The sequence below is a fragment of the Haliaeetus albicilla genome, chromosome 2 (genome assembly GCF_947461875.1).
Source record: "Haliaeetus albicilla chromosome 2, bHalAlb1.1, whole genome shotgun sequence".
NCBI lineage: Eukaryota > Metazoa > Chordata > Aves > Accipitriformes > Accipitridae > Haliaeetus > Haliaeetus albicilla.
This window is the reverse complement of record NC_091484.1, coordinates 52,335,425-52,358,526: the sequence shown is the minus strand read 5'-3', so window position 1 is coordinate 52,358,526 and position 23,102 is coordinate 52,335,425. Positions and strand designations below refer to the sequence as shown.

Genomic DNA, 23,102 nt, shown 5'->3' with positions numbered 1-23,102 from the left:
CTCCCGAGGGGGTAATCGTTTTGGAGAGACGGGAGGCAGAAAGCAAACACACGGATGTGCAGCCATGAAGAGGCAAAGCTGCGGTTTGGACTGAACCCCTGGACAGGCTGGAGGAAGGACTTAGAACCATGGGGAGGGAGGAGGTATGGTGAGACATCAACAGCATTGTGTGCAGTGACCTCCATTTACAGAAACACCAGTGGCCCTCAGCCTGGACCAGTTCTTGTTTGCATGTACCTGCAACCCAGTCCTTTTTAGAAAAAAAACCCCCACACCTCTACCTCTTAACTGCAGAGCTCCATTAATTACCCACTGTTTGCAAAATGCTATCCTTCGGTTACCTTGTAACGTAAACCACCTTTTAAATCTATAATCCCTCTTCATATTTAATAGATCTTTCCTAAGGAAAGATGTCGAGAGAGAAACGTCACAGATGTTAAAAAGGTAGGCAGCCCTAGCAGAGGGAGATAAGGAACGATTTCAGAGGGTTCGGTTACCTAGCAACGTCCCTTGCAGTTGCCTAATGGTATTTTGGAAGTGCAGAGGCTCCAGACCGGCTGAAGTGAAGGGACAGGGGGGCTGGAAAGCAGCGGAGCTCCGCAGCGCGGCCCGAGCACACGACACAGCTGCTTTCAGGCAGGACCGGGGAGACAAGAGCAAGGTAACGCGATAAAAGGGTGGAGGGACAGCCCTGCCCGGGGCATTTCTTTCCTGAACGTTCTGAAGGGGCAGGGGAGGAGGCACCGCCGCCCAGATACCTCACCGCTAGCAAACCTTCAGCGGTCAAGGGGAGGTGACGCTCCTCGCTCTCCCGCCTCCCCCTTGCCCTCGCACGCTCTCCCCTTCCGCCCAGTGCCATCTTTTCACCCGCACGCCTCGAAGCCCTGACCAAGCCACCCAGCGCGGCAGGGCGAGCCGGCCCCCGCCCTCACGCTGCAGCTCCGGCCCGCCGCTCCGCCGGCGGCCTCCCCACACGGCAGGCGCGTACGCGGCCTGGCCCGACGACGTGGCCGCGCTCCCGGCGGGCAAGCGGAGGGGCGGAAGAAAGGACGGGTTCCCGTCCCCACGCGAGATTCCCGCGGGGAGGGGGTGGCAGAGCGGCGGGGGAGGCCGCGGTCCTCCCGCGCCCCCCCGCCGATGGCGGCGGCGGCCGTGCGCGCGCGAGACCGGGATGGGCTGAGCCAGCTGCCACGCGGCGGGGCTCCCCCGGCGGGCAAGGGTTAAACGCGCGTGCTGGGGAAGCTGGGGAAGGCCCCGCCCCCCGGCGCTCGCCACCCAATGAGCTAGGCGGCAGGGCGGGGCGGGGCTGGTCCCCCTCGCCCCTCGGCCCCCCCCCCCCCCCGCCGGGGTGCGCAGCGCGGGGCAGCGCGATGGTGCCGCCGGCGGCGGCGGCGGCGTGGGGGGGCGGGTCTGGCGGCGGCCTGGCCTGCGCGCGGCCAACGGCTGCCTGCGGGCCGCGCGGCTGAGCGCGCGCCGGCCCCCCGCCGGCCCCCCGCCGGCCGACGAGGTGAGGGGGCGGGCCGCGGTGGCGAGGGGCGCTGAGGGGGCGGCGGCAGCCGGGCTTCGGGCCCCGGACCGGGCTGTCGTTGGGGGGGAGGCCGGCGGGCAGGCCTCTGAAGGCAGCGCCTCGTCTGGGGAGGCGATGCGAAGGAGGGTGGGGAAGGTGCCTCCCTGCGGTGACGGGGCGGGAGGAGGCGGTCGGGGCGGCGCGTGTCACCCCGGCGGCGGCGAGAAGGGTGCCTGCAGGAGCCGCGGCTGCGGGGACAGCAGGTGCCTGGCTGCCCGCCTGGGAGGGAGAGGCTCCGAAGGAGGGGTCTCCCTGGAAGGCAGCGAGTCCCTCGGAGCCCCGAGGGAGGGAGCAAGGTGCTTTCTGGAGCGGGGAGTCGCTCGCCGCTCCCCACCCGTCTGCCTTCTGCTCCTTGTAACGGGGACTTCCTGGACTGACGTCGCAGTTCCCTTTAGTAAGAACTAGGTTAGTAGAGGTCTAGAAAGCCGTGCTTTGGACGTGGTAACTTGTTGCTGAAGGAGGGTGTCAGCTTTCGGAATAAGCAAGGAGTGATCTTTCTTCCCTCTCACCTGTGCTGTGGATTGTTACGCATCTTGTTTCAGTGCTCTTATTGGCAACCTGTACCAAAATACCTTGCTTTTGCTGCCTATGCTTTTGGATAGAACAATCAGCCGTTTTTGATGGAAGAAGTTCCTCTCCAAAGAAATGCTTACAATGCCAGCTGTTTTTTTTAAGAAAACAAAATATTTTTGAAAGTGAAAAAATATAATCTCTGCTTAGTTGATAGGAAACTGCAGCATTTCACAGTAATCCTTGATGCAGGCAACATTAGCAAACGTACAACTGTTTTGCATATAGCTTCATTTTAAAAGCATATGAGTATGTACGTATAAAGCTTCTAGAAATAATGGGACTTAGTGAGCAGAAGACCTTTCTTGGGCATTGCGTAGCTAACTATGTTTTCTACATTTTGACTTTAATTGTTCTGATGTGTTGCTTGACTCTTAAGGACGTGGTGGTAGAGATCAATTTCATTGCTAATTATGCAGCTCTCAAAGAACATTTACATTTTGTTTCATGCTGGGGCCTTGGAACTTCCCCCTCACTTCATAAATAAGGCATACAAGGAGGAGCTAGCTGTGTGTGTGAGCTAGCTGTATTTCTTATAGCTAATTTATCAAATCTTAAAGTGATTATGGAATGATACAGTGTAAAAACATGTATAAAAGTATCTGGAGTTATGTCCCGCATTCTGTAAAGTTCAAAATCCCGGATTTGGGGTTTTTTTTTTTGGTTGTATGTGTTTCCTCTTGAAACAAGTTGTCCTGGTTTCAGCTGGGATGTAGTTAACTGTCTTCCTAGTAGCTGGTACAGTGCTATGTTTTGAGTTCAGTATGTGAAGAATGTTGATAACACTGATGTTTTCAGTTGTTGCTCAGTAGTGTTTAGACTACAGTCAAGGATTTTTCAGCTTCTCATGCCCAGCCAGGGCACCTGACCCAAACTGGCCAACAGTGTATTCCATACCATGTGACGTCCCATCTAGTTTAGGAACTGGGAAGTGGGGGGGGGAGGGATTCGCCGCTTGGGGACTGGCTGGGTGTCGGTCGGCGGGTGGTGAGCAATTGCCCTGCGCATCATTTGTACATTTCAATCCTTTTATTACTACTGTTGTCATTTTATTAGTGTTATCATTATCATTATTAGTCTCTTCTTTTCTGTTCTATTAAATCGTTCTTATCTCAACCCAGGAGTTTTACTTCTTTTCCTGATTTTCTCCCCCATCCCACTGGATGGGGGGGAGTGAGTGAGCGGCTGCGTGGTGCTTAGTTGCTGGCTGGGGTTAAACCACGACACAAGTTCAAAAAGTTACATGGTCTGAGTTTGCTTAAAAGTATTAAAGGTCATTGGGTTGGGTTTTTTGAGGGGTGAGGATGGGGCAAGCTCCAGTATCATATATTCGTATTGCATAGGGATTCCCTAAGTTTGCTTTGGCTTAGGAAGGTGACCTTAACCCTTGTTGGAACAGCTAGCAGAGTGAGAACAGTATTTTAGATTAATGTGTTAAAAGGCTCATCACTAGGACTGCACAGAGGCACGGGGGCGGGGGGGGCAGGGATGACCCCATTAATCTCGTCAGAGGAAGCAGCCCCTGGTTCTGTCACTGGAGAGCCATCGGCCCCATTGCTCAGGTGTGACACACATCAAGATAAGGCAACAGAAAGGCTCTCTGGAACAGCTTACAAGGTTGAGAGGGGTAACTGCCTCCAGAATATGGAACATATTATGGGATGCAGGAGAGGAGCATCTTGTGACTGTACAAAACTTATTATGGGATGCTTAGGGGAGGGACTAAAGGGAGGGAACAAGGTGATTTGAGGAGGAACAAATATGGGAAAATAGAAGGATAAGGGGATAGAGGGCTGGTCAGTTGTAAACCCAGTGGCTGGTCAGTATGTTTGGCTATATCCTGTGCCAAATTACCCACAGCCTGTCCCCTTTTCCCATTAAGCTCCATTTCTGACCTTTCCTGGGTGAGGGGACTCTGTGCTATGTTCGTGTGTACATACTGAGGTCTAAGTGCCAGCAACTGGAGTGGTACTGTATGTTACAGAGACCTCTGTGTCTGGTGTGTCAGCAACTGAAGAAAATGGAGTGAGCGAGGGTCTAAATTCCAGCAGCTGGAGTGGAGACCGTAAGTCATAGAGGCTTGTGCGTCTGGAGTGCCAGTAACTGGGGAGACCAGAGTGGGTGCATATCGTCTTGGCAAGCATGCCAGTGTGTGGTTGCTAGTGAGTATCATGCAGGGCTAGCCAGTGAGTAAGACAAGAGGCTTGGGAGCCAGGTTTTGAGGCAGCTGTAAGTGCGGGACAGGTACTAGTGAGATCAGAGGGTCTTCAGTTTGGCAATGTGAGAGTCCAGGAGGTCCAAGCTGGGTACTGGAGGGACTGTAAGATCTGGGGTTTGGTCTGGAGGCTCATTTGCATGTGTGTCTTGGAGCGAGGCAACTGGAGACAAAAGGATCCAAGGGCCAATTACTGAGTGGTCTGAATGTCTAAGGCCATATACTGGGGGATCGTGGTATGCTTGAGGGGAGCTGCGTGTGTGTATCTGGATGAGGAGGTCTGTACCAGCGACTGGAGTGGGGCTCTGGGGAGGCTGAGGATTCAGGGTTGGTTCCTGGATAGGTAAAGTGTCTGAGGCCAGTTACTGGAGGGATCCACATTGTACGTATATTCCTCACTAATGGATTTTTGTCCTGGTCAGCTAGGGAGAGGACCAGCATAAGGCCAGACCATGTTTGTGTTTACATGAACACTGTTTTTAGCTGTGTTGATCAGTATGGTCAGCCATGTGTATATGCATGTTTGCATGTGCAACTATGGGAATACATCCACAGCCTTGTCACTGGCTGGACCTGGGGGCGTGGAATTGCAGCAGCCTTGTCTCCATTGGGCTGCCAGCTTCAGCAGCCCCTAAATTACTTTTTCTGTAAGTTTGAAGATGCAGAAATCATTGACACTCAAAACTTAAATTTGGAGCCAAATCTGCAATGACTATTGAGTTGTGATAAAATTTTAAAACATTTCTTGGTCTGGTTGATGTGAATAGGGCTACCTACCTGAATATCTAAATAGATATATTTGGTTAAGCTACCATGACAGAGCAGTGGAGCATAATTTAAATTTAAACCTAGGCTTTTCTTGTAGGTGTTTTTTTTCTAAATATTGTCCGATTTTTAAATCAAGAGAAGTAAAAATAGAAATAGGAATAGAAATGGGGATCTTTTAGTGACCTGGTAGGTTCTGCACTTACCTTTTTCCTCTCTGTATGTCATAGAATCATAGCATTACACAATGGGTTGGGTCGGAAGGGACCTTTAAGGATCATCTAGTCCAGCTCCCTGCCATGAGCTGGGGCATCTTTCACTAGAGCAGGTTGCTCAATGCCTTATCCAGCCTGACCATGAATGCTTAAATGTTTTGCATGTCTTGCCCCTGAATAAATCCCTGTATACAGAACGTCAACAAAGAGTCTGAGTGGGGATGCTTATCATAATAAGAACTGATCTTTTAGACATTTTTGAGTTCTAGTCTAATGCTATAGCATTCAGTTATTTTTGCTGACAAGTTAAAAGACTCCACTTATGTCAAATATCAAGATAATACAAAAAATGAAGATTTCTGTCCTGTTTACTGATGGAGTTCATAAACACATGGATATGCATGCATGTATATAGAGGTCCAGTTTGTTGATATAAAATTGATAGAACTATAAGCAGATTATTTTGGACTGAAAACTGTAACTAGAGGTATTTCATATCAAACATGAAGTACAGCTTCAGCATCTGTCCCTACCTGCTCCCAGAAATCCTCTTTGCGGAATACTGCCAAATCAACTGCTGATTTCCAAATATGATGAATACACTTTTTTCTCTTTTGACATTTCCAATACACTTAAAGTTTTATTTTAAAGAATCTAATTTAATGTAATTCCATAGTTTAATAAGCAGCAGTTATTTTCAAGTGATCTTCTTTTTTTTTCTCTCCAAGCAAGAGGAATTTTAACAGCTATTAGAGCAGGTAACTGAAATTGTATGGCAAAGAGACACCTAATATTGAAAAGTGGAACAATGGAGACTTTTTCTTCTAGAAAGTGCTGTAGCTACACTGTGTGCATGCATGGATTTCCCCCCCCCCCCTTTTAATATGCTGAAGGAAGGCATTGTTTTATTCTGGCCCGCTCCCTTTGTGTATTGCAAATTTTGAGGGGACTTTGTGCTGATAGATGGGGAAAGTGAAAATAAAAAAATAATTTTATTACAGTGGATACTTTTCAGTGTCATAGGATGCTTGTGTGTATAGGCTTTTCTTTTAAATGCTTTGGGTTTTTTGGGGGGGGGGTGTTTGTGGTTTTTTTTGGAAGGCACGTGGTCTAAGTCTTCATGTTTTCTTCCCAAGTTAGTGGCATATAAGACAATAGAAATAAAGCTGGAAACCAAGTAATTTTTTTCAAGGCCTGGGTCACAAATGGTAATACAGAAATTTTATACTTTAAGATGTGACGTCTAAAGGCAATCGTTAGTCTCCGCCAAGATGTAATGCTGAATTCAGGGAAGACAACATATGATTAAAAAATTGCATAATGTGCTTTTTCACATTAAAGAACTACAGCTCCTTATCAACCACAGTTATAACTATGTGAGTTTGATACAACCTTTAAGTTTCTTGATTTTTTTTATTTTGTGCTTCAAGTTGTGTTTCCAGTTTTCTTTCATTTTTCTAGCAGTGTGGAAAGAAAAGCTTATCACGTTAGAGCTCCCTCACTCTCAAATGATCTAGATCTGCATGTGTGCAGTAAATCTGATGAATTTTGAAAGTGTCAACCTAACGATGTGCACACCTGCTTTCTGTCCTCTGCTTTCTGTTGAGGAGAGTGCTCAGAGAGACAGAAAGCTGGTATTTGGAGTGTGTTGCTGCAAAGTGATTCATGCAGCTTGCTTGGGGACAGTCTTTTTCCAATAGACTCTACATAGCCAATGAGAGAAGTTGGTGGAGGGTAAATGAGTTGTTTTGGTGGCTGCAGCTCTTCTCTGATTGATGGTTTTCATCAATGCTCTGTACATTCCACAATTTTCTTTTTTTGGCTCCCTAACTAAATCGGGTTCTGCCCATTGACATTAAGAATAATCCTAATGGAGGGAACATCATCAACTTGTTTGTAAGGCTCTGGCTTGAATCTAGCACATATTTAACAGTCAATGTTTTTGTAGTTTAGTAATGAATTATTAGAAAATATCTCAACCCTTTGCAAAGATGAAAAGGCCTCAGGCCTCAACAGCCTGAAATTGGTTTGCAAGTGTTTAATATATAAAAAAATCACACTTGTTTCAGATGTATAAAGCTCAATTTATGCAGGCGTAAATGCTGATTTTGTTTAATTTTACAAAAATGGTCAGCTGTGTCCCTTAGTTTTTGAGGAGCAAGGGTGTGGCTGAAGTGAAGGGTTTTTTATTACTGGAATACAAGGTTTTTGATGTGTAGAAGAGGCCTTGAGAGTATTGTGTTCTCTTTTTCCTCCAAATGCCTTTTAAAAATGGGTATTTCTGTATGAAAATTCAGATGTTGTCTTACTCTTTCTTCTGAAAGTCTATCCTCAGTACTTCCTAAAAGTGGAAGGAAAACTGCCCTACTTTGAAAGTAGATGTGCATTTATAACTCTTCAAAATCTGCTTGTGTTTGACATCTGTTAAAGAATTCCTGTAATATAATTACTCCTGGAGTTTAAGTACATCTCTTGACCTGTAGATTAGCTTTGATCATCATCTTTTAGCTTTGTAAAAGACTTGGGTATTATGTTTTAAAGCACAGATTTCTTGGGATGAAGAGAATAAAGAAGTGAACATTCTAGAATTTTATAATTAAGATATTGCACTTTAAATGTATACATTCTTGTGTAAATATTGTATAAATATAATGAATGGGTTTTGTATGTACAGTCACTATTGTGATTTATGACTCTATAATTTTAAGCTAAAGAATATATGATAGGCCTTTTGCACTAAATTTATCAATGCTTGTATAATTTTATATGAATATTTGCATTGCTGTTGTACTTAAATTTCCATGCAAGCCCAGGGGAGCTGAATCTGAGCTAGAATTGAGATACCTACTTCCAGAAATTTAGTCCTTGATTTCTTCCTGTAGTTTTAGATTTGAGTTCTGTGTTAAGTGGCTTTAAGCTTAACGTATTTTTCATTTGGCTTTGACAGTGTACTACCTTCAGGAGATGGCCTCTTCTAAGTCTTTGATGAACCTTCTAACCTTCACTTTTGGATCAGCAATAGGATTTTTCATATGCTATCTTCTGTTTAGCATTATACTAGAAGAAGAGGTTAAGATCCAGCCTCATATCCTTCACAATGATCCACATGGTCAACACTCAGCAGATAGCGATAACAATCAGCTGCAAGGACAAATGAATTTCAATGCAGACTCTGGACAGCATAAAGGTATTTTGTTACACCTGACTATATATAACATGCTCCCTTTTCATGCATTGCAAAACGTTGCTTTCTTCACTGCCAAGAATTTGTATGAATCCTTTTCTTTCACTTTCCCCATGTTCAGATGACATCTAACTTTGTTCTCCTGAGGTCTGCTGAATGGTGGTTTTCTTTGTTTACATTTTTATTACAGTAGTGATTTTTTTCCTTAGAGCCCAACTGTTTGTCCAACTTCTGTATCAAGACTTGTTTGGAGCAGGAACTTCTCAAATGAACTGTTGACATCAAATGGTGATTTTGCTAAGCAGATAGATTTGCTAGCATTGTAGATGTGGCTTAATTGCCTTTTAGCTTTAAGAAGCTACTTTTGGACCACTCTAACTTTTGATCTAGCCTCTTAGATAAAGCCAAAAAAAAAAACCCCTCACTTTTTGACATGATTAGTAAAACTTGGAATTGGGGTGGGGCGGGGTGGGGGCAGAGGGAGTCACTGTGAGCATTGTTTGCCTAGCTGATTATGCAGCAGTCCAAACACAGATTGCTGTTGCAGTCAAAAACAGAGACATTCTGTTGCACTCTGATTTCTGCGCCCCCCCCACCCCAAAGAAGGTACGCCCTTCTAATGTTTCAGGCGTACATTTACATCTCATTAAATGAGTCCATTCTAAATCCTAAATACAGGTAAGTGTCCGAGTTTGGGACAGTTTGGATGAGAAAAAATGCACTATAATGCTTTTGCTGAAGGTGATGTTAATAAGTAACTTGCTATTTAAATGTATTTAAACTGCAAACTTTGTAAGACAAGTCTGTGAGGGTTTCACATGTAGTTGTAGGACGCCATTACAAAGAAATCTGATGTGTCATTGCATAAAGCGTAAGCAGGAATACTTTGGGACCATTATGTAGATCTCGCTCTCTGGAATATTCTTCTATGTGAGTTAAAATCGCTCTGTATGTATCAAGTGAAAACGTTTCTTTGAGGGAAATGAATGCTTTGGCCGCTTGGAAAACATTATATTACACACCTCGGATAACTGTGACTATTTTGTTGGATTGTCTGCAAATAAAAACATTTTAGCACAACAATAATACTAGTTTCATAGTATCCTAGCTTATATAATCTGATTTTTTCTTTCTGGCTTACCATCTGCTTTTTCCTTCAAAAATATGGTGCTGTTTTAGAAATATTTATTAGGTTTTGTTAGTTAACATGAATATATATAACAGAGCCTATTAGCTTTTTGACCTTTCTGTGTTGTAATCACTGTGTTCATTGTGAATGGCAAGAATATTCAACTTTTTAATTTTCAGTAGTCCTCCAACACCATAAAGAGGTTGCCTACAAACAGTTTTTATGTACAAATCAATGTTTTCTAAAGCCATGCTTCCCTGAACAGATACCCATTTTGATATGGCTCTTATGTTCTCCTTTATCCTATGAAGCTGAAGTAGCTTTAAGAATTTTAGTAGCTTCATTTTGGGAGTCTTGTTTGTTTTCTTCCTAAATCTAACATAAGTTTCATTAACTGGTACATTTGGAAGCAAACGCCTCTTTTCTCTCTGCATGTCTTTTCTGATCTGGAAACAGAATGTCTGGGGGGAGGTTGCTCTTAGTTTGTTTTGCAATCAAGTCTAATAGAATTTTGGAACTCTCCTCTTTTTTTAGATGAGAATAAAAATATTGCAGAGGGACTGTATCAGAAGGTGAAAATACTGTGTTGGGTCATGACTGGACCTCAAAATCTAGAAAAGAAAGCCAAGCATGTTAAGGCCACTTGGGCCCAGCGCTGTAATAAAATACTTTTTATGAGCTCTGAGGAAAATAAAGACTTCCCAACTGTGGGCCTGGAAACCAAAGAAGGCAGGGACCAACTGTACTGGAAGACTATTAAAGCTTTTCAGTATGTATATGACCATTATTTTGATGATGCTGATTGGTTTATGAAAGCAGATGATGATACATATGTTATATTGGACAATTTGAGATGGCTTCTTTCAAAATACAGTCCTGAACAACCAATATACTTTGGAAGAAGGTTTAAGCCTTATGTGAAACAGGGCTACATGAGTGGAGGAGCAGGATATGTTCTGAGCAAAGAAGCTCTGAAGAGATTTGTTGCTGCATTTAAAACGAACAAATGCTCTCACAGTTCCTCTATTGAAGACCTAGCACTAGGAAAATGCATGGAGATCATTAATGTGGAAGCAGGAGATTCTAGGGATACAAGTGGTAGAGAAACCTTTCATCCCTTCGTTCCAGAACATCACTTAATCAGAGGATACCTACCAAAAACATTCTGGTACTGGAATTATAATTATTATCCTGCTGTAGAGGTAAGTCCTTAGGAACCTGGTATCTGTTTTATGAACTACATCTTATGATGTGTATGAATGTGTATGATGTGTGAATTAGCAGTTTAATAGCAGCTCAATATATTTTAGAAAAGAAAATTTTGTTGTGATATCCTGATACACCTGTGTGTAGATGTGTTAAATACACTAGTCAACTAAAAGTTGATGCTAAGAACTTAACGTTCCAGAAGAACTAGTGAATCTTAAATTATCACTGCTGTTTTGCTATGTTCTGTGGACAGCAAAAAGCTATGAAAGCTTTTTGACACGTTTGTCTAGTGTCACCACTACTACCTTCCTTGCAAAGTTATTGTTCTGTTTTGTTCCCTCATATCTCATACACAGTGTTTCTAGCTTCTCCTCCAGCCACCCAGCTACCAGTGTGCAGTGACATTGAGACCACTGTGGTTCCTTCCAAGGTGTGTGTGCTCACTGTGCAGAGCCAGGTCAAACTATGGCTTAGTTATGTTAAAGCCGACTGTACACCTTCATCTTCTACCCAACAGCAAACTTTGCATAAAACCTGTAGAAATAGAACTAATTTTGAGACTTGCTCATGATTGTAATTGGTTAACATTGTCTAAGACATTCCCAAGTTACTGGAGGGGCTGGTGGGTAATGGTATGAGTCACTGTACTGCCTGCTAGTCTTTTTTCCTTCAAATGGAGATGTGCTGCAATATACTTCTCTTATCACTGATAACTGTGTGCAGTGTTACCTGGCTTGAACACTGGTAGCTGCCGGGCCTACACTCTTTTATTGAAGGTTGTTAAAATGTACGTGTAAATGAATTACATTGAAAAGATTATAGAAGAATGAACGTTGCCTGGAAGTGAAATACAAGCATGACCCACACAAGGAAATATGATTAGATTTCCTTGTGTATTTGTATTGGACTCTTGTCTCCCTTCTGTAGAAGTGGAGGCAAGCATGAGAGCTGGCAAGCTACTTTTAAAAAAATTCTTTTGTTGTAGCAACAAAAATAGTGTTTACAAGCTGAAACATTCTTACTTTAAGAACTTCAGATTGTCCTTTGTGTTCCACATGTGAAAACTCCAGTTTAAAAAAAAAGGGGGGGTAGCAGGCACTACTTGAAAATAAAGCGACCTGAAGGCATTCTGCATTGTAAATTTCAATGATCATATAATCTGTGATGTGGCTTCTTTTTTAGGATTATAATCTCACTTTTAAAGGTATTATTTTTCAGCAAGCTTTGAGATCAGTATAAGTGGCCAAAATCAAGGATAGGGTGTGGGATTTTTTACACAGTAAAGCTGGGGAAAAAAAAAAAAGTCTAGTTCTTCAGTAGATTCTTTTCATTGTAAAGCATCTATTTTTAGACTTGTATTCAGCAGCTGGAGCATTTCTGTAGCTTAAAACAGCTACGATACTGTATTTAGTGTGTCAGGATGCAGCAGCTTTAGCTATGGTTGCAGTTCAAGGGTGGCTGAGCTGTGGACAATTACATCTGTAACTGATGCAGTGGTGGTGGGGATCCATCATGGAAATAGCATATTTGATCCTGTCGTATATTTGTGTTTGGATAGAGGCTACTTCATCTGGTATCAAACCCAAGCTATGTTGGTCAAACTTAGTAAGTATTGAAAGAATAACAACTATATAACAATTGTTGTCTTCAATGTCTTTAAATATTTAATCTTAGTTCCAATTAGAGTTGGAATACTAGCAGCTCTGCAGTCAAATCTGATGAAAAAAACCCCACAAAACTATATTCCAGAAAAGCATTCTCAAAGCTGAATTTGAGCTAAAAAAATACAAGTTGTAACAAATGTGTTAACAATGATCTTTCAGCTCTTAATAACGTCAATGAAATTAATAAACTTAAAAAAAAATTCCAATATTATTCATTACAACTTTCTATATGTAGGAAGTTAGATGCTGACAATTTTGCCAAACTGTATAATGTGTAAACACACACAGGTGCATGCGTGCACACGTTTGGCTTATATACTCTGATACATTTTGCTTGCCTAGCATTATGTTTTGAAGTATGTGTATGACTGATGATAGTGAATTTCTTACCATAAAGTCAAGTATGTGTTTGAATTCTTCCTGGATCTTTAATCCAGGGCATCCTTTGCAATTCTTGCTGATTATTTTGACTTGTTTTGTCTTTTAGGGTCCTGGATGCTGCTCCGATCTAGCAGTTTCATTCCACTACGTTGATTCCGTGACTATGTATCATTTGGAATATTTGATTTATCATCTCCGTCCGTATGGGTATTTGTATCGGTACAATCCTGATTTGGCAAAAAATCCAGAAGAGCAGAGCAAAGATGAAGCACTGGAGGATAATCAAAAGCTAAAGCAAAAAATTATTGAGAATTAATTGGACTTGGAAGAAAACAAAAAGAAGCCAGTACGATGAATAAGAGTCTCCTCAAACTCCTGCATGAAGCTTGTGGACTAAAATTACTCATGGTGATTCTTATTTCAAAAATCATGTTGGCAGTACTTCCTGTCACTGTCTGTGTACAATAGAGTCCGGTGCTGGCTCTGACTGTTTGGGATAGTGTGACCTTGCAGCCCTGCACATGAAGATTTGAGACGCTGAAGCTGTGAAATAGGAGGTTGTTCTGGTACACTAATATCTGGAAGAATTTGTATAAAAACCATAGTGGACGGGTTCAAAGATAATCGTACAGTATTTCTGTTCCTTTTTCTGTTCTCCTCTGTTTCCTTCCAGATGTTCTGTTAGGTCAGTTGTAATATTAGAAATTGGATGCTGCACAGTCAAATACTTCACAATGGTTTTCTCTAGTATTCTCAATATCTTGAAGTTACTTTGTGTACCTTGCCCTATAAGGAAGGGAGAGCAACGGAAATAGTCTCAAGTCTGCTTTGCCTTAACGACAGGCTGGTTAATATGAATAGGCAGAGATCCACCTAAAAGATTAATCTAAATTGTTTCAGAAATGGAATTCACTGCTATGAATTATTTTTTAAATTTTTAAGTCTGTGTTGTACAAAACAATATGAAGTTGGATCAACTGTTTCAGGGAGAAACCCAGAAATAGTTACTATTTTTTAGATTGCTGAGGTGATGCAAGCTGCTTACATATTTGCCTGTGGTTTTTTTTTTTATATTAACTTATCCTATTGGTTGAATGGATATAAAAATTCATCTCAGAATTTCTCGGCATAAGGTAAGGCAGATGCTTTTTGAAATAGAAGTCTCTCTTCAATCACTCCTTCCGTGTAAACTAGAAAGAATAGGATCTTAGCAAAGTTACAATGGCATTATAATAACTTGGTTTCAGCTAGTATTATAATTAGTTTGTTTCCATTTAATTTTCACACCACTATACTTAGAGATTGTGGAGTTACCTTATTCATTAAAATTTTACAGATACAAGTCCTGTTTTAAAACTGCAGCAAAGCCAATTTGAATGCTTCCCTACGCATCTAGTTTATTTGTCTGGAGTACTTAATTTCACTTTCCTGAACATTTTTTTTTCTTCCATTTTTAAAAATTTCTTCTGTATCTGCTTCTTGTTGCCTTTTTCAGAACAAAGTGTTAAATGATCCTTATTTCACTCTTTTTGACGCTGAAGTATATAGTTATTCAGGTAAGCCAGCCTGAATGCAAGAATCTTTCAAAGTGCATTAACTTTGTCCACTACTTTATGAGTATCTCTGCCTCTTAACTGAAAACACTTTCTTGGTGTGGGACAAAATATGTGTTTTAATTACTGAAAAAATTTCAGAGGCCAAGCCTATGTTTTATATAGTTAATGTAAAACTTTCTGGTTTTCTCTTTTTCAAATTGAGTGAATAGCAGTATGGGGGATGGGGTTAAGCTTGATATGTAGTGTGTCTTTATTCTACACTTGAACAAAAGTTTCTTCATCTTTTTATCACTTTTCACCTTCATCATATTGATGAATTTGGACATAACCTAACTGCCTCCAGTCACTGTTCTGGAAAGGGCACATACTGGTAGCAGACAGCCTTATTTACTACTGCTGTCCTTCAGGATGTTCCTGGAAGAGGATGTTACCATAAAGTACTGGATTTTTTAATTTTTTTTTTCCAAAGATAGTTCTTGCACAGATTTGGTTTCTGTCTGTTGTCCAACAGTAAAGAGTCATGACTTCCTTTCTGACCATTGCTCTGCAGCATGATGGCAATTACTGAAATATCTCATGGAGCTGAAATATTACATGCATCTTCTCTCCCTGGATATAGGCTGGGTTCATATATCAAGTATTGGTTGAATGAATAGTTCCTACAGGGTGAACTCTCTTGGTCTTTTATGAGCAAGACTGCCTCTGAAGTACTGAAAGGGACACGAGCTTTATTTTATGTTAATTGACTTAAGTAGAAAATTCTAACTCCATTTGTTTAAAAAAGGAAAAAGTCTCCAGTTTGCTCTAGTCAGAGGGATGCTTGTCCTGAGGAGACTGGATGGTACCATGCTGAGAGGTGCTTCGTTCTGGGAGCTAAATGTTTATCCCACGTGCAGCACAAACCAATAATATCGTGAAATCCATATGGGATTATGACTCCAGTGGCATTGTTTGAACATGCAATTAAAATTTTCTGGAATACTTAAGGAAGTTATAAAATAAAATCAAGATTCCAACTGAATCTCTTTGTAAATTCAGCCCATATATAAGTTCTACTGAACTACTGTACTGTTCTTTTATTACTACTTTTTTCCTCAGTTGCTCCATGGGGATTTAACGATTGCAGAACTAATCTTGCCTATTTTCTGCAGATTTGAGTCCTATGTTTGCCCTGTGCTGCCCTGTGAAGTAACACAATTTCCTCTTCATGTTCTTTAACTTTTCTGACTATCCTGTCTTTGGGTTTTCAGTTTCATTGTGCATAAGTCTCAGGTGGACAAGAGGAAGCAGCTGGTGTTATGTTTGAGCTCCGCACAGGTTGGTTGCTGAGGTGGCAAGTCAAACCAGCCACTGCTCAATGGTGAAGCCTTTTCTCAGCAGCAGTTCTAATTCTTGTCTGCTACCCAACTGGAGCTTGTGGTTTAGTAGAACAGGGCAGGAATGTCCCTTTCCGCAAAACATGCAGGACCTTAGAGGGAATGGAGAAACAAAGGAACAAGTTCCATTTCTTGAGGGAATAAGGCTAAGAACATACTACCTTATAATAAATAGGTGGCCTGTCTGGAGAAATAAGGGTAGCCTTTTCTTCAAATGTCCATTCTTGCTTTGTTTTAAAGTGTCCTTGTGCTTAGGCCTCTGAATCTATTTCTTTTGCATAAAAGCACTGCAAAGAATTTTTTTTACTTCCAGACAAGCTAGTAAAGTATCGTTTTTACATTCTGTGATTATAACAGAGGACTGTTCTCTGTTGAATTGTATTGCCATAACAATGAGCTGATACATCTGAAATAATTGGTTTGTGTCTCGCTACCTTCAAAAGCTTCAGTAGACAAGGTTGGAATGTGAACAGTTAGTATAATTTTCATGTACAATATTACAGTACTATTAGTAGTTTGTTATTTCACCCTCAGGTGTTTGTGCTTTGAGAAAGTGTTTATTGAGTTTGAATATTTCTGTAGCCCAAGGACGCTACTGTATTTCAGGTGCATAGACCTTTCTGAAGCACAGCAACATAGGCTCTCTTAGGCTATACTGATTATTGTTCTGTGGTTTTGTTTCTAAAAGAGGTTTCTTAGCTTTACAAAACCTAAAAGCTTCCATTGGCACTGTAGTGATTTAAATGACCCATATAAAAATTTTGAACTAGTTTTCTTGAAATTACTAGGCGGCAGTTGTTTGCACTTGGATGTGGGAATGTCACTTAGTGTAACATTTTAAGCTTGTGTTAAGTGTTTTTTTTAGTTCAGAAAGAATAAGAATGCCAAGAAGTTATCTTCTGATCACTGTTCTTAATGAGAGGGTAGTATTAATCTTTGTTTGCAGAAAAAGACCAATTTTAATCTTCTTTCACTCCCAGTTCATTTTTGCAGTCTATATTGGTCTTATTTAAGAGGTTAAATGCTGGTGATGTTAGCACCATCTCTCATTTTGCAGAAGCTTTTTTCCCAGTACCTTTTGCCTTTAAGGACACTTTCTTTGTTTTCCTTTGGTGGGGGTATATACTGAAAATCACTTTCTCTTCACATGTTGCCATTTGTTCTGTTAGGCTTCCAGAAGTATAAATTTTAGTGAGTAGCTGATAGACCTCTTATAAACAGTTTGCTATCTGGGCAGGGTGTTTTATCTTTGTATGACAGAAAAGCGCGGGTTATTTCTCTGATGTGCCTGCTACTGATGTTGATAGTGCCACACACAGATGAAAATAGATCCCTCAATGCAGGACCACTTGGAAAGGCAATTTTGTCCCTTTTCTGTCAAAAAAAGCTTCTGTGGAACTCCAAAAGTGTAATTTGCTTTGTTTTACCATGTTGTATTTAAAATACTTCACAAATGTTATTAATGCTCTAAAAGAATTGAATATTGCTGCTGGACAGTATGCTCCACTTAAAACCTGTGAATGTTTCACTTTGCAGTTGTAGGTAGTTGTGTCCCTAATGGCAGATATAAGTTGGTGACTTGTCTGGAATGATCACCATAAGGATTTGTTTCTTAAATACCTTCTTTGAAGTGCCTTTGACCAATTTTTAGCATCAAAATTAAGTTGAGAATTGAATAAATAAAATAAGTTATCTCATACACAGTTCATATCTGTCTTCATTTACCCCTCCTGTATGCTAGTAGTGTAGCATAGCAGCAGAATTTAGCCTAATAAAAATGTTCTTTTTTTTTTTCTTGGGTGGGTACAGGAAAGTGAAAAAACTTCTCACACTTGCTATGTTTTCTGTTGTTATATTGATGCTATTAACAAATAGCAAGCTACCTTGAAAACAAAGATGGTATTTTTTTACCATATAAAATTAATGATAACTGCTAGTACTAGATCCACACAAGCAGGCTGTTGTTTCTTCATTGTCCTGATTTTTCAGTGTCTCCACGTTGTTACAGAGTCCTGAGTGAACTGATGATAGTTGATACCTCAAAGATAGAGCTAAACTTTTCAAAATTAACCGCCTTTTTTTAAAAAGGGTTTATTTTTTCAGTGAGCCTCTTATTTTTGCAAAAAAACCTGTTAAGATTTAAATCTTGTGCCTTCTAACTTAGCTTTCTGCTATTAATGCAGAATAATATTCAGCTGTAAAGAACATTCCACTTGAGGTGTCTTTACGTACGAAATGTTGGTTGTTGGACATGGTAGGCGCAAGCATGGTACAGCTGTGTTTCATTACCTTAAGTACTGTGATAGACCCAGCTAGGCCTGTTAACTTGTATTAATTAATTATTTCATTTCAAAGTGCAGAAGTGTGTGACAACCAATTTAACTGTGCTCAAAAGCTAGAATATTTTAGCTAAGAAACAATGGCCAATTGAACAGACATTAAAAGTTCCTCTCTGATGTTTCAGGTATAGGTTATGCTTTTATGTGATGGTACTAAAACTTTCAACTGTCAGGATCAAACTAGATCCAGCAAATTGCAGGGCGATGCAAGTACTGGAGCAGAACAAAAACTACAGCTACTACTCTGGAGAAAAGCTGTTTCCTAAGTGTGGGTTAGCTTTGCTTGCTTTTTTTAAAATATGTAACAGACTCAGCATATTTGATTACCAGAAGCTGCAGACACAAGTGAAATACCTTTAAATGAAGGTGAGCTCTTGTAACCTGCTCACTTACGGAAAGCTTCATTGGCTCAAGGGAATTTTCCTAGAGTTCTTCTCTGTGCACTAGTGTGAACTAAAAAGAAATTTAAGTAAATATCTTATGCCTAGGGGCTGCTAAGTTTGTTCTAAGCTGCGAGGAAGATAAGCCTGTGTATTGCTCGTTCCAGCTCTCGCTGCAAAATGTTTAGCACTTTTTCCTCCTTTTTGACAATGTTTCACCTTAATGAGGCCCTTCTATGGGTTCCAGAAGTTTGGTAGTCAAGGCCTTATTCCTCGCATAGTTGTCAGAATAAGTGAGAAAATCGGAGCCCTGCAGTGAACATTTTCATTGTTCCACATGTTGAGTAATTTAACATAGACTTGGGAAAACAGCTGGATCATGGGATCTTACTTCTAGGTGTTAGGGTGGTATTTGGCGTTTATAAATGAAAAGTGGTTATTTAATTCAGAAATGTAGCCTGAGCTCTCCATTTTTTCAGCTTTCTAATGTATATTCCTGCAAGACTGCTTGAAAGGCCAATAAAAATAAATTGTAGAGATGTTCTCAACACTGGTTAGTCAAAAAAAAATGTGGCAGGGAGACTACTTCTAAGTACGCTTTTGTTAACACTGGAATTTGGATCTGACGTGGTTTTGAGCTGTGACCCACACACTTGCCTTTCAACTCTTCTCTCCAGCCTCCCTCAGCCTCCTGTTCCATTGTGTGTAACACTCCTCTTCTGTGGTGAAAGTATGAGCCATAAAGTACAGTCTCTTCTTTCCTTCATCCCCCCAAAATGCTTTGCTGTAAGCTTTGTTTTATTTAGGGAGGGTAAAGCCTGGGGTGCTGGCGTCTGCACCGGCACTGACCAAAACTCCATACCCCAGTGTCCCAGTTCTGCTTGGGGCTTCTCTTGCGTGTTAGACAGCTCTGGGGATGAGAAAGTGTCAATTCTTTTGCATATTCAAGGTGTGACCTTCTTGGGAGGTGTGATTTGTCTTTTAAACAGATTCCCCCCCCCCCCCCCCCGCTTTTTTCCCTTCCTTTTCCTGTCAATAGTTTCACCTTCTGCTCTGCAAAGTGCTTTTTGAGTACATGATACCAGATGGATCGCTGTCATTTTTACATTCCCAAGTGGCTGCGGCTTGCTTCAGGTCTGCATGTGAAATAGCACGCTGCCTTCAGTAAAGTTACTAACTTACAACATGTTTTAAAATCAGCCTAAATGAGTCACTACCAAAGCAGGAATTGGAACCATGTTTTATCACTTGATGCTTAAAATACTTCTCAGTTTGGTAGGATGGACAGGTGGACTGGCTCCAGACTCTAGCAGCCACTTGTGCTAAAGAAGTATGAAAAATGTTTTCCTTAGAGAAGAGGGAATTCTTTGTAGCAATGTTCTTCTAAAAGGAATGTGGATTTTCCAACTGTCCACTAAGTGTTGCTACAGTCACTATCTTATTTTTTACTTTTGCACAAAGAGATGAACAGTCTTTTGCAAAGCTGAGTGGCAATAGAGTTTCAAATTTAGATCTGAATAGAGATGGGAGTTTTGCAGGAATGTTTGTTAAATAAAAAGTTGATGTGAGCAGCTTGCTTATTTCCTTTCATTTAAACTCTAAAACTTTACTCCAGGAGGTACGTAAGTTTGCAAGTACCGTTCTTCAGTTGTACAGAACTAACCTGTGGTGTGTGTGAGCCCATCACTTTGTGGCACCTTGAAGTCAAAAAGGCTGGTTTGCTGCTTTGAATTTCTAACCTGGGTTCCAGCAACTCCTCTCCCTCTTCTGATTTCTTTCCCCTCCTAGGATAAAATCCTAACCCACTGCAAGGAAAGGAGCTTTGTCAGTAACTTCAGTCACCTGAAGAACAGGATCAGGGTCCTGCTGCTTCCCAGTTCCACCCTGAGTTTTCAGCATTCCCCAGCAGCTCTGGATCCTGCATGGTCTCAGGTAGTCAAGGTCTTGACTCTTCCTCCTCTGTCTAAAAAACCAATGAAAAAGACTTAGAAATTAACGTGTATTAGTACTCTGCATCTTTAAAACCTTGGACTGATTTTCATTTTTTTTCCCTTTCACTGTCCCACATGAATTCTTAGCTAGGAATCACCTGAATGTTGTGCTGTTATGTGCTGTCTGCCCCTAGAGATGGAGAGCATGACATTTAAGGCAAACATTAACTTAGGGCCAAATCCTGAGTTCTACTAAATTAGGGAGTACGACAATGTTGTTAAATGTCTGTTCTCTGGCTGTTCCATCTTAAGTGGAGGATGTGGCTGTAAACTGGAGCCCATATCCTTCCTAGATTTGTAGCCCAGGTGAGCACTCTGCATGGATTAATCATAAATTGTATGCAAATCACACCTGAGGGTCTGAAATTTTCCCCAGCACAGAAGAGCACTTCACCAGCACCAGTAGTTTGAACAGGTACCACCGAAAACGGCAGGTTTGGCAACAAGCTGCCACCCTGAATGCTCAGTCCTCATGAGCTTTAAAGAAGTGGAGGGAGCATGAGTTACGCTTGCATGTAGCATCTAGGAATTTTACTCCTGATATCACTGTAAAATGAGGAAACTTACAAATGTTTAACAGCATGACAAAAATGAAAGCATGGTTGGAAAAAGGACGTATTTGCTCTGTCCTATTAGCCAAATATATTTGTGGGCTAGATGTCTGGGCCAAGGAGAGAGTGAGAAAGCTATTGCAGCATATAAATGAACCAAAAATGTTAGCTGGTCCTATGGCTTTTGCAATTAAACAAAGGTTAATTACATACATTCAGCTGGACCACCTAGTATTTTGACTTCTAAACATTTAATTGTGTACTGTAGAAGTAGCGCCTCTAAGATGAGCATAAGGAAAGAAAATGCTAGTATGAGGAATGTGGATGTCCCATGCCAAGGTATCAATCAGTAGTAGTAGGAGAAAGATTATGACATGACTGAAGTGAGGACAAACCCTTTTGATTTTATGATTTTGTATTATGCTACTGCCTGGATCGTTGAAGTCCAACATTTGTTTCAGCTGGAGCGTCTCATCAAGGGAACATCTTTACGATGGGTTTTCCTTGTACAGCTGCAATGCTTTGTACTTCTTGCTGCCAGGCAGCACATTTTCTGTTTAACACCTGCCTGAACTTTTCCATCTGACTGCCCTCAGGAGCTTTGGGCTATTCAAGATGGTCAGGTTTGAGGATGAGGCTCACTTTCCTAGGATATTTGCCTGCATGCAGGAGTGTAGAGGCTTGACTAACCCTGTCCAACCGCGTAGCTGACTCCCCTTTGAGTGGGAATCCTGGATGGACTAGATGACTTCCATGGTGTTTTCCTACCTGAATTATCCTCTAATCCTAAAATTTTTGTCATCTTGCAGGGAGATGTTTTGGCACGTGCATGTTTTCTTTTCAGCTCCTCTGGGTTGTGTTGGTCTGTGCTGCTGCTTTGCAGTCAGCTCCCTTCTGCAGCCCAGAGAGCCCCTGCCTGACCACTGGTAGGGCTGTGTCGTGCCTATCTCATCCTTCCTGCGTTTTCACTTTCTCTCTTTCCTTCCAGAGGAACAGCAGTATTGTGGAAGTTCTGGTTATTGTTCTGAATAGTACTACACAAAACATCTCTTTTATGTCCCATTTTATAGAAGGGTGGTCAGACTATTCTATTTCGTCTCAATGCTAATGTGTACTATTTCCATCGTGCGGGGAAGGGACTGTTCTGCATCGTGTAAGTGACTAATTATAGGTTGAGTTTGCCTTCCTTCCAGTGTATCCTGGTTAATGCACACTGGGTTTTATGGGTGTAAAGGTTCCCTTCTCTCTCTGATCCTGTGCAATAATTGTGCCTATTGCTTGCTGAACGCGGAGATCACGTTTCCTTGGTATGCAGAGCTAGAAGGTTAACTCAGGTATTGGCACAGTTCCTTTCTCTGTTACAAAAGCTTCTAATCTCTGATAGCCAACAGGCAGCTGCTGTTAAAAACACCATAAAAAATTATAATAGGCAGTGTGAGAACAGGACCTGAAATGGTTTTTCCCACATCGAAGTAATAAAGGGGGGCCTGCACTGCCAAGACCCACAGGAGGTCCAAAGAAATGCTTGCCACTCTATGATAACCAGCTGGCAAGCAGTGCGCCTGAGAACAGATGGAGATGGAGACCAAGGTGTGCTACTAGCATGTCCTGAATGTGAAAGGTCAACATACACCTGAGAGTGAGAATGATCCTGCTGTGATGGGTGGAATGAGTTTTATATCACAAATAACTTCCAGATCCGATGTTAATGCTGCCCTCTTCCATTGTGGCTGTTTGATTAATAGACTCTGCTCTTCTGAAAGCTAGAACAGGCTCTTGTTACAGAATGGGATGCTACAGAAAACAGTGTAAGATACATAAAAGTAAAAATATTTCCCTGTGTGGAGTATACAAATTAAAAAAAAAAAGGAAATTATGTTCCCAGAATGAAGCCTTGTTCTCAGGGCTGTAATGTGAGAAAGCTTTACAGAGAACGGGACTGTTGGGGCACTGCTAGTTTGAGCTGACTGGAAGGCGGTTCAGCTTGTATCCCAGGTTGTGTCCAGGAGG

The 23,102-nt window shown here is 41.5% G+C and overlaps 1 protein-coding gene across 5 annotated transcripts; it reads left to right on the top strand.

Annotated features, from left to right (window-relative positions):
• The first annotated feature begins 561 nt into the window (after positions 1 to 561).
• C1GALT1 (core 1 synthase, glycoprotein-N-acetylgalactosamine 3-beta-galactosyltransferase 1) lies at positions 562 to 17,530 on the top strand. 5 transcript variants are annotated; one of them, XM_069774586.1, is made up of 4 exons: positions 562 to 661; positions 8,280 to 8,519; positions 10,180 to 10,847; positions 13,006 to 17,530. In XM_069774586.1, exons 2-4 carry the CDS (start codon positions 8,297 to 8,299, stop codon positions 13,213 to 13,215), a joined length of 1,101 nt encoding a protein of 366 aa, XP_069630687.1. In that variant the 5' UTR covers positions 562 to 661; positions 8,280 to 8,296; the 3' UTR covers positions 13,216 to 17,530. The 5 variants fall into 5 exon arrangements, with proteins under 5 accessions (XP_069630687.1, XP_069630697.1, XP_069630707.1 ...); XM_069774596.1 differs by lacking the exon at positions 562 to 661 and adding an exon at positions 1,489 to 1,507; XM_069774606.1 differs by lacking the exon at positions 562 to 661 and adding an exon at positions 1,575 to 1,654.
• The last annotated feature ends 5,572 nt before the right edge of the window (positions 17,531 to 23,102 follow it).

What these genes read in the sequence shown, in the direction of transcription:
- C1GALT1 (XM_069774586.1), top strand. Translation starts at nt 8,297, where the DNA reads ATGGCCTCTTCTAAGTCTTTGATGAACCTTCTAACCTTCACTTTTGGA. An exon ending in AGACTCTGGACAGCATAAAG is followed by an intron (nt 8,520 to 10,179) that starts GTATTTTGTTAC and finishes CTCTTTTTTTAG; the next exon opens with ATGAGAATAAAAATATTGCA. An exon ending in ATTATTATCCTGCTGTAGAG is followed by an intron (nt 10,848 to 13,005) that starts GTAAGTCCTTAG and finishes TTTGTCTTTTAG; the next exon opens with GGTCCTGGATGCTGCTCCGA.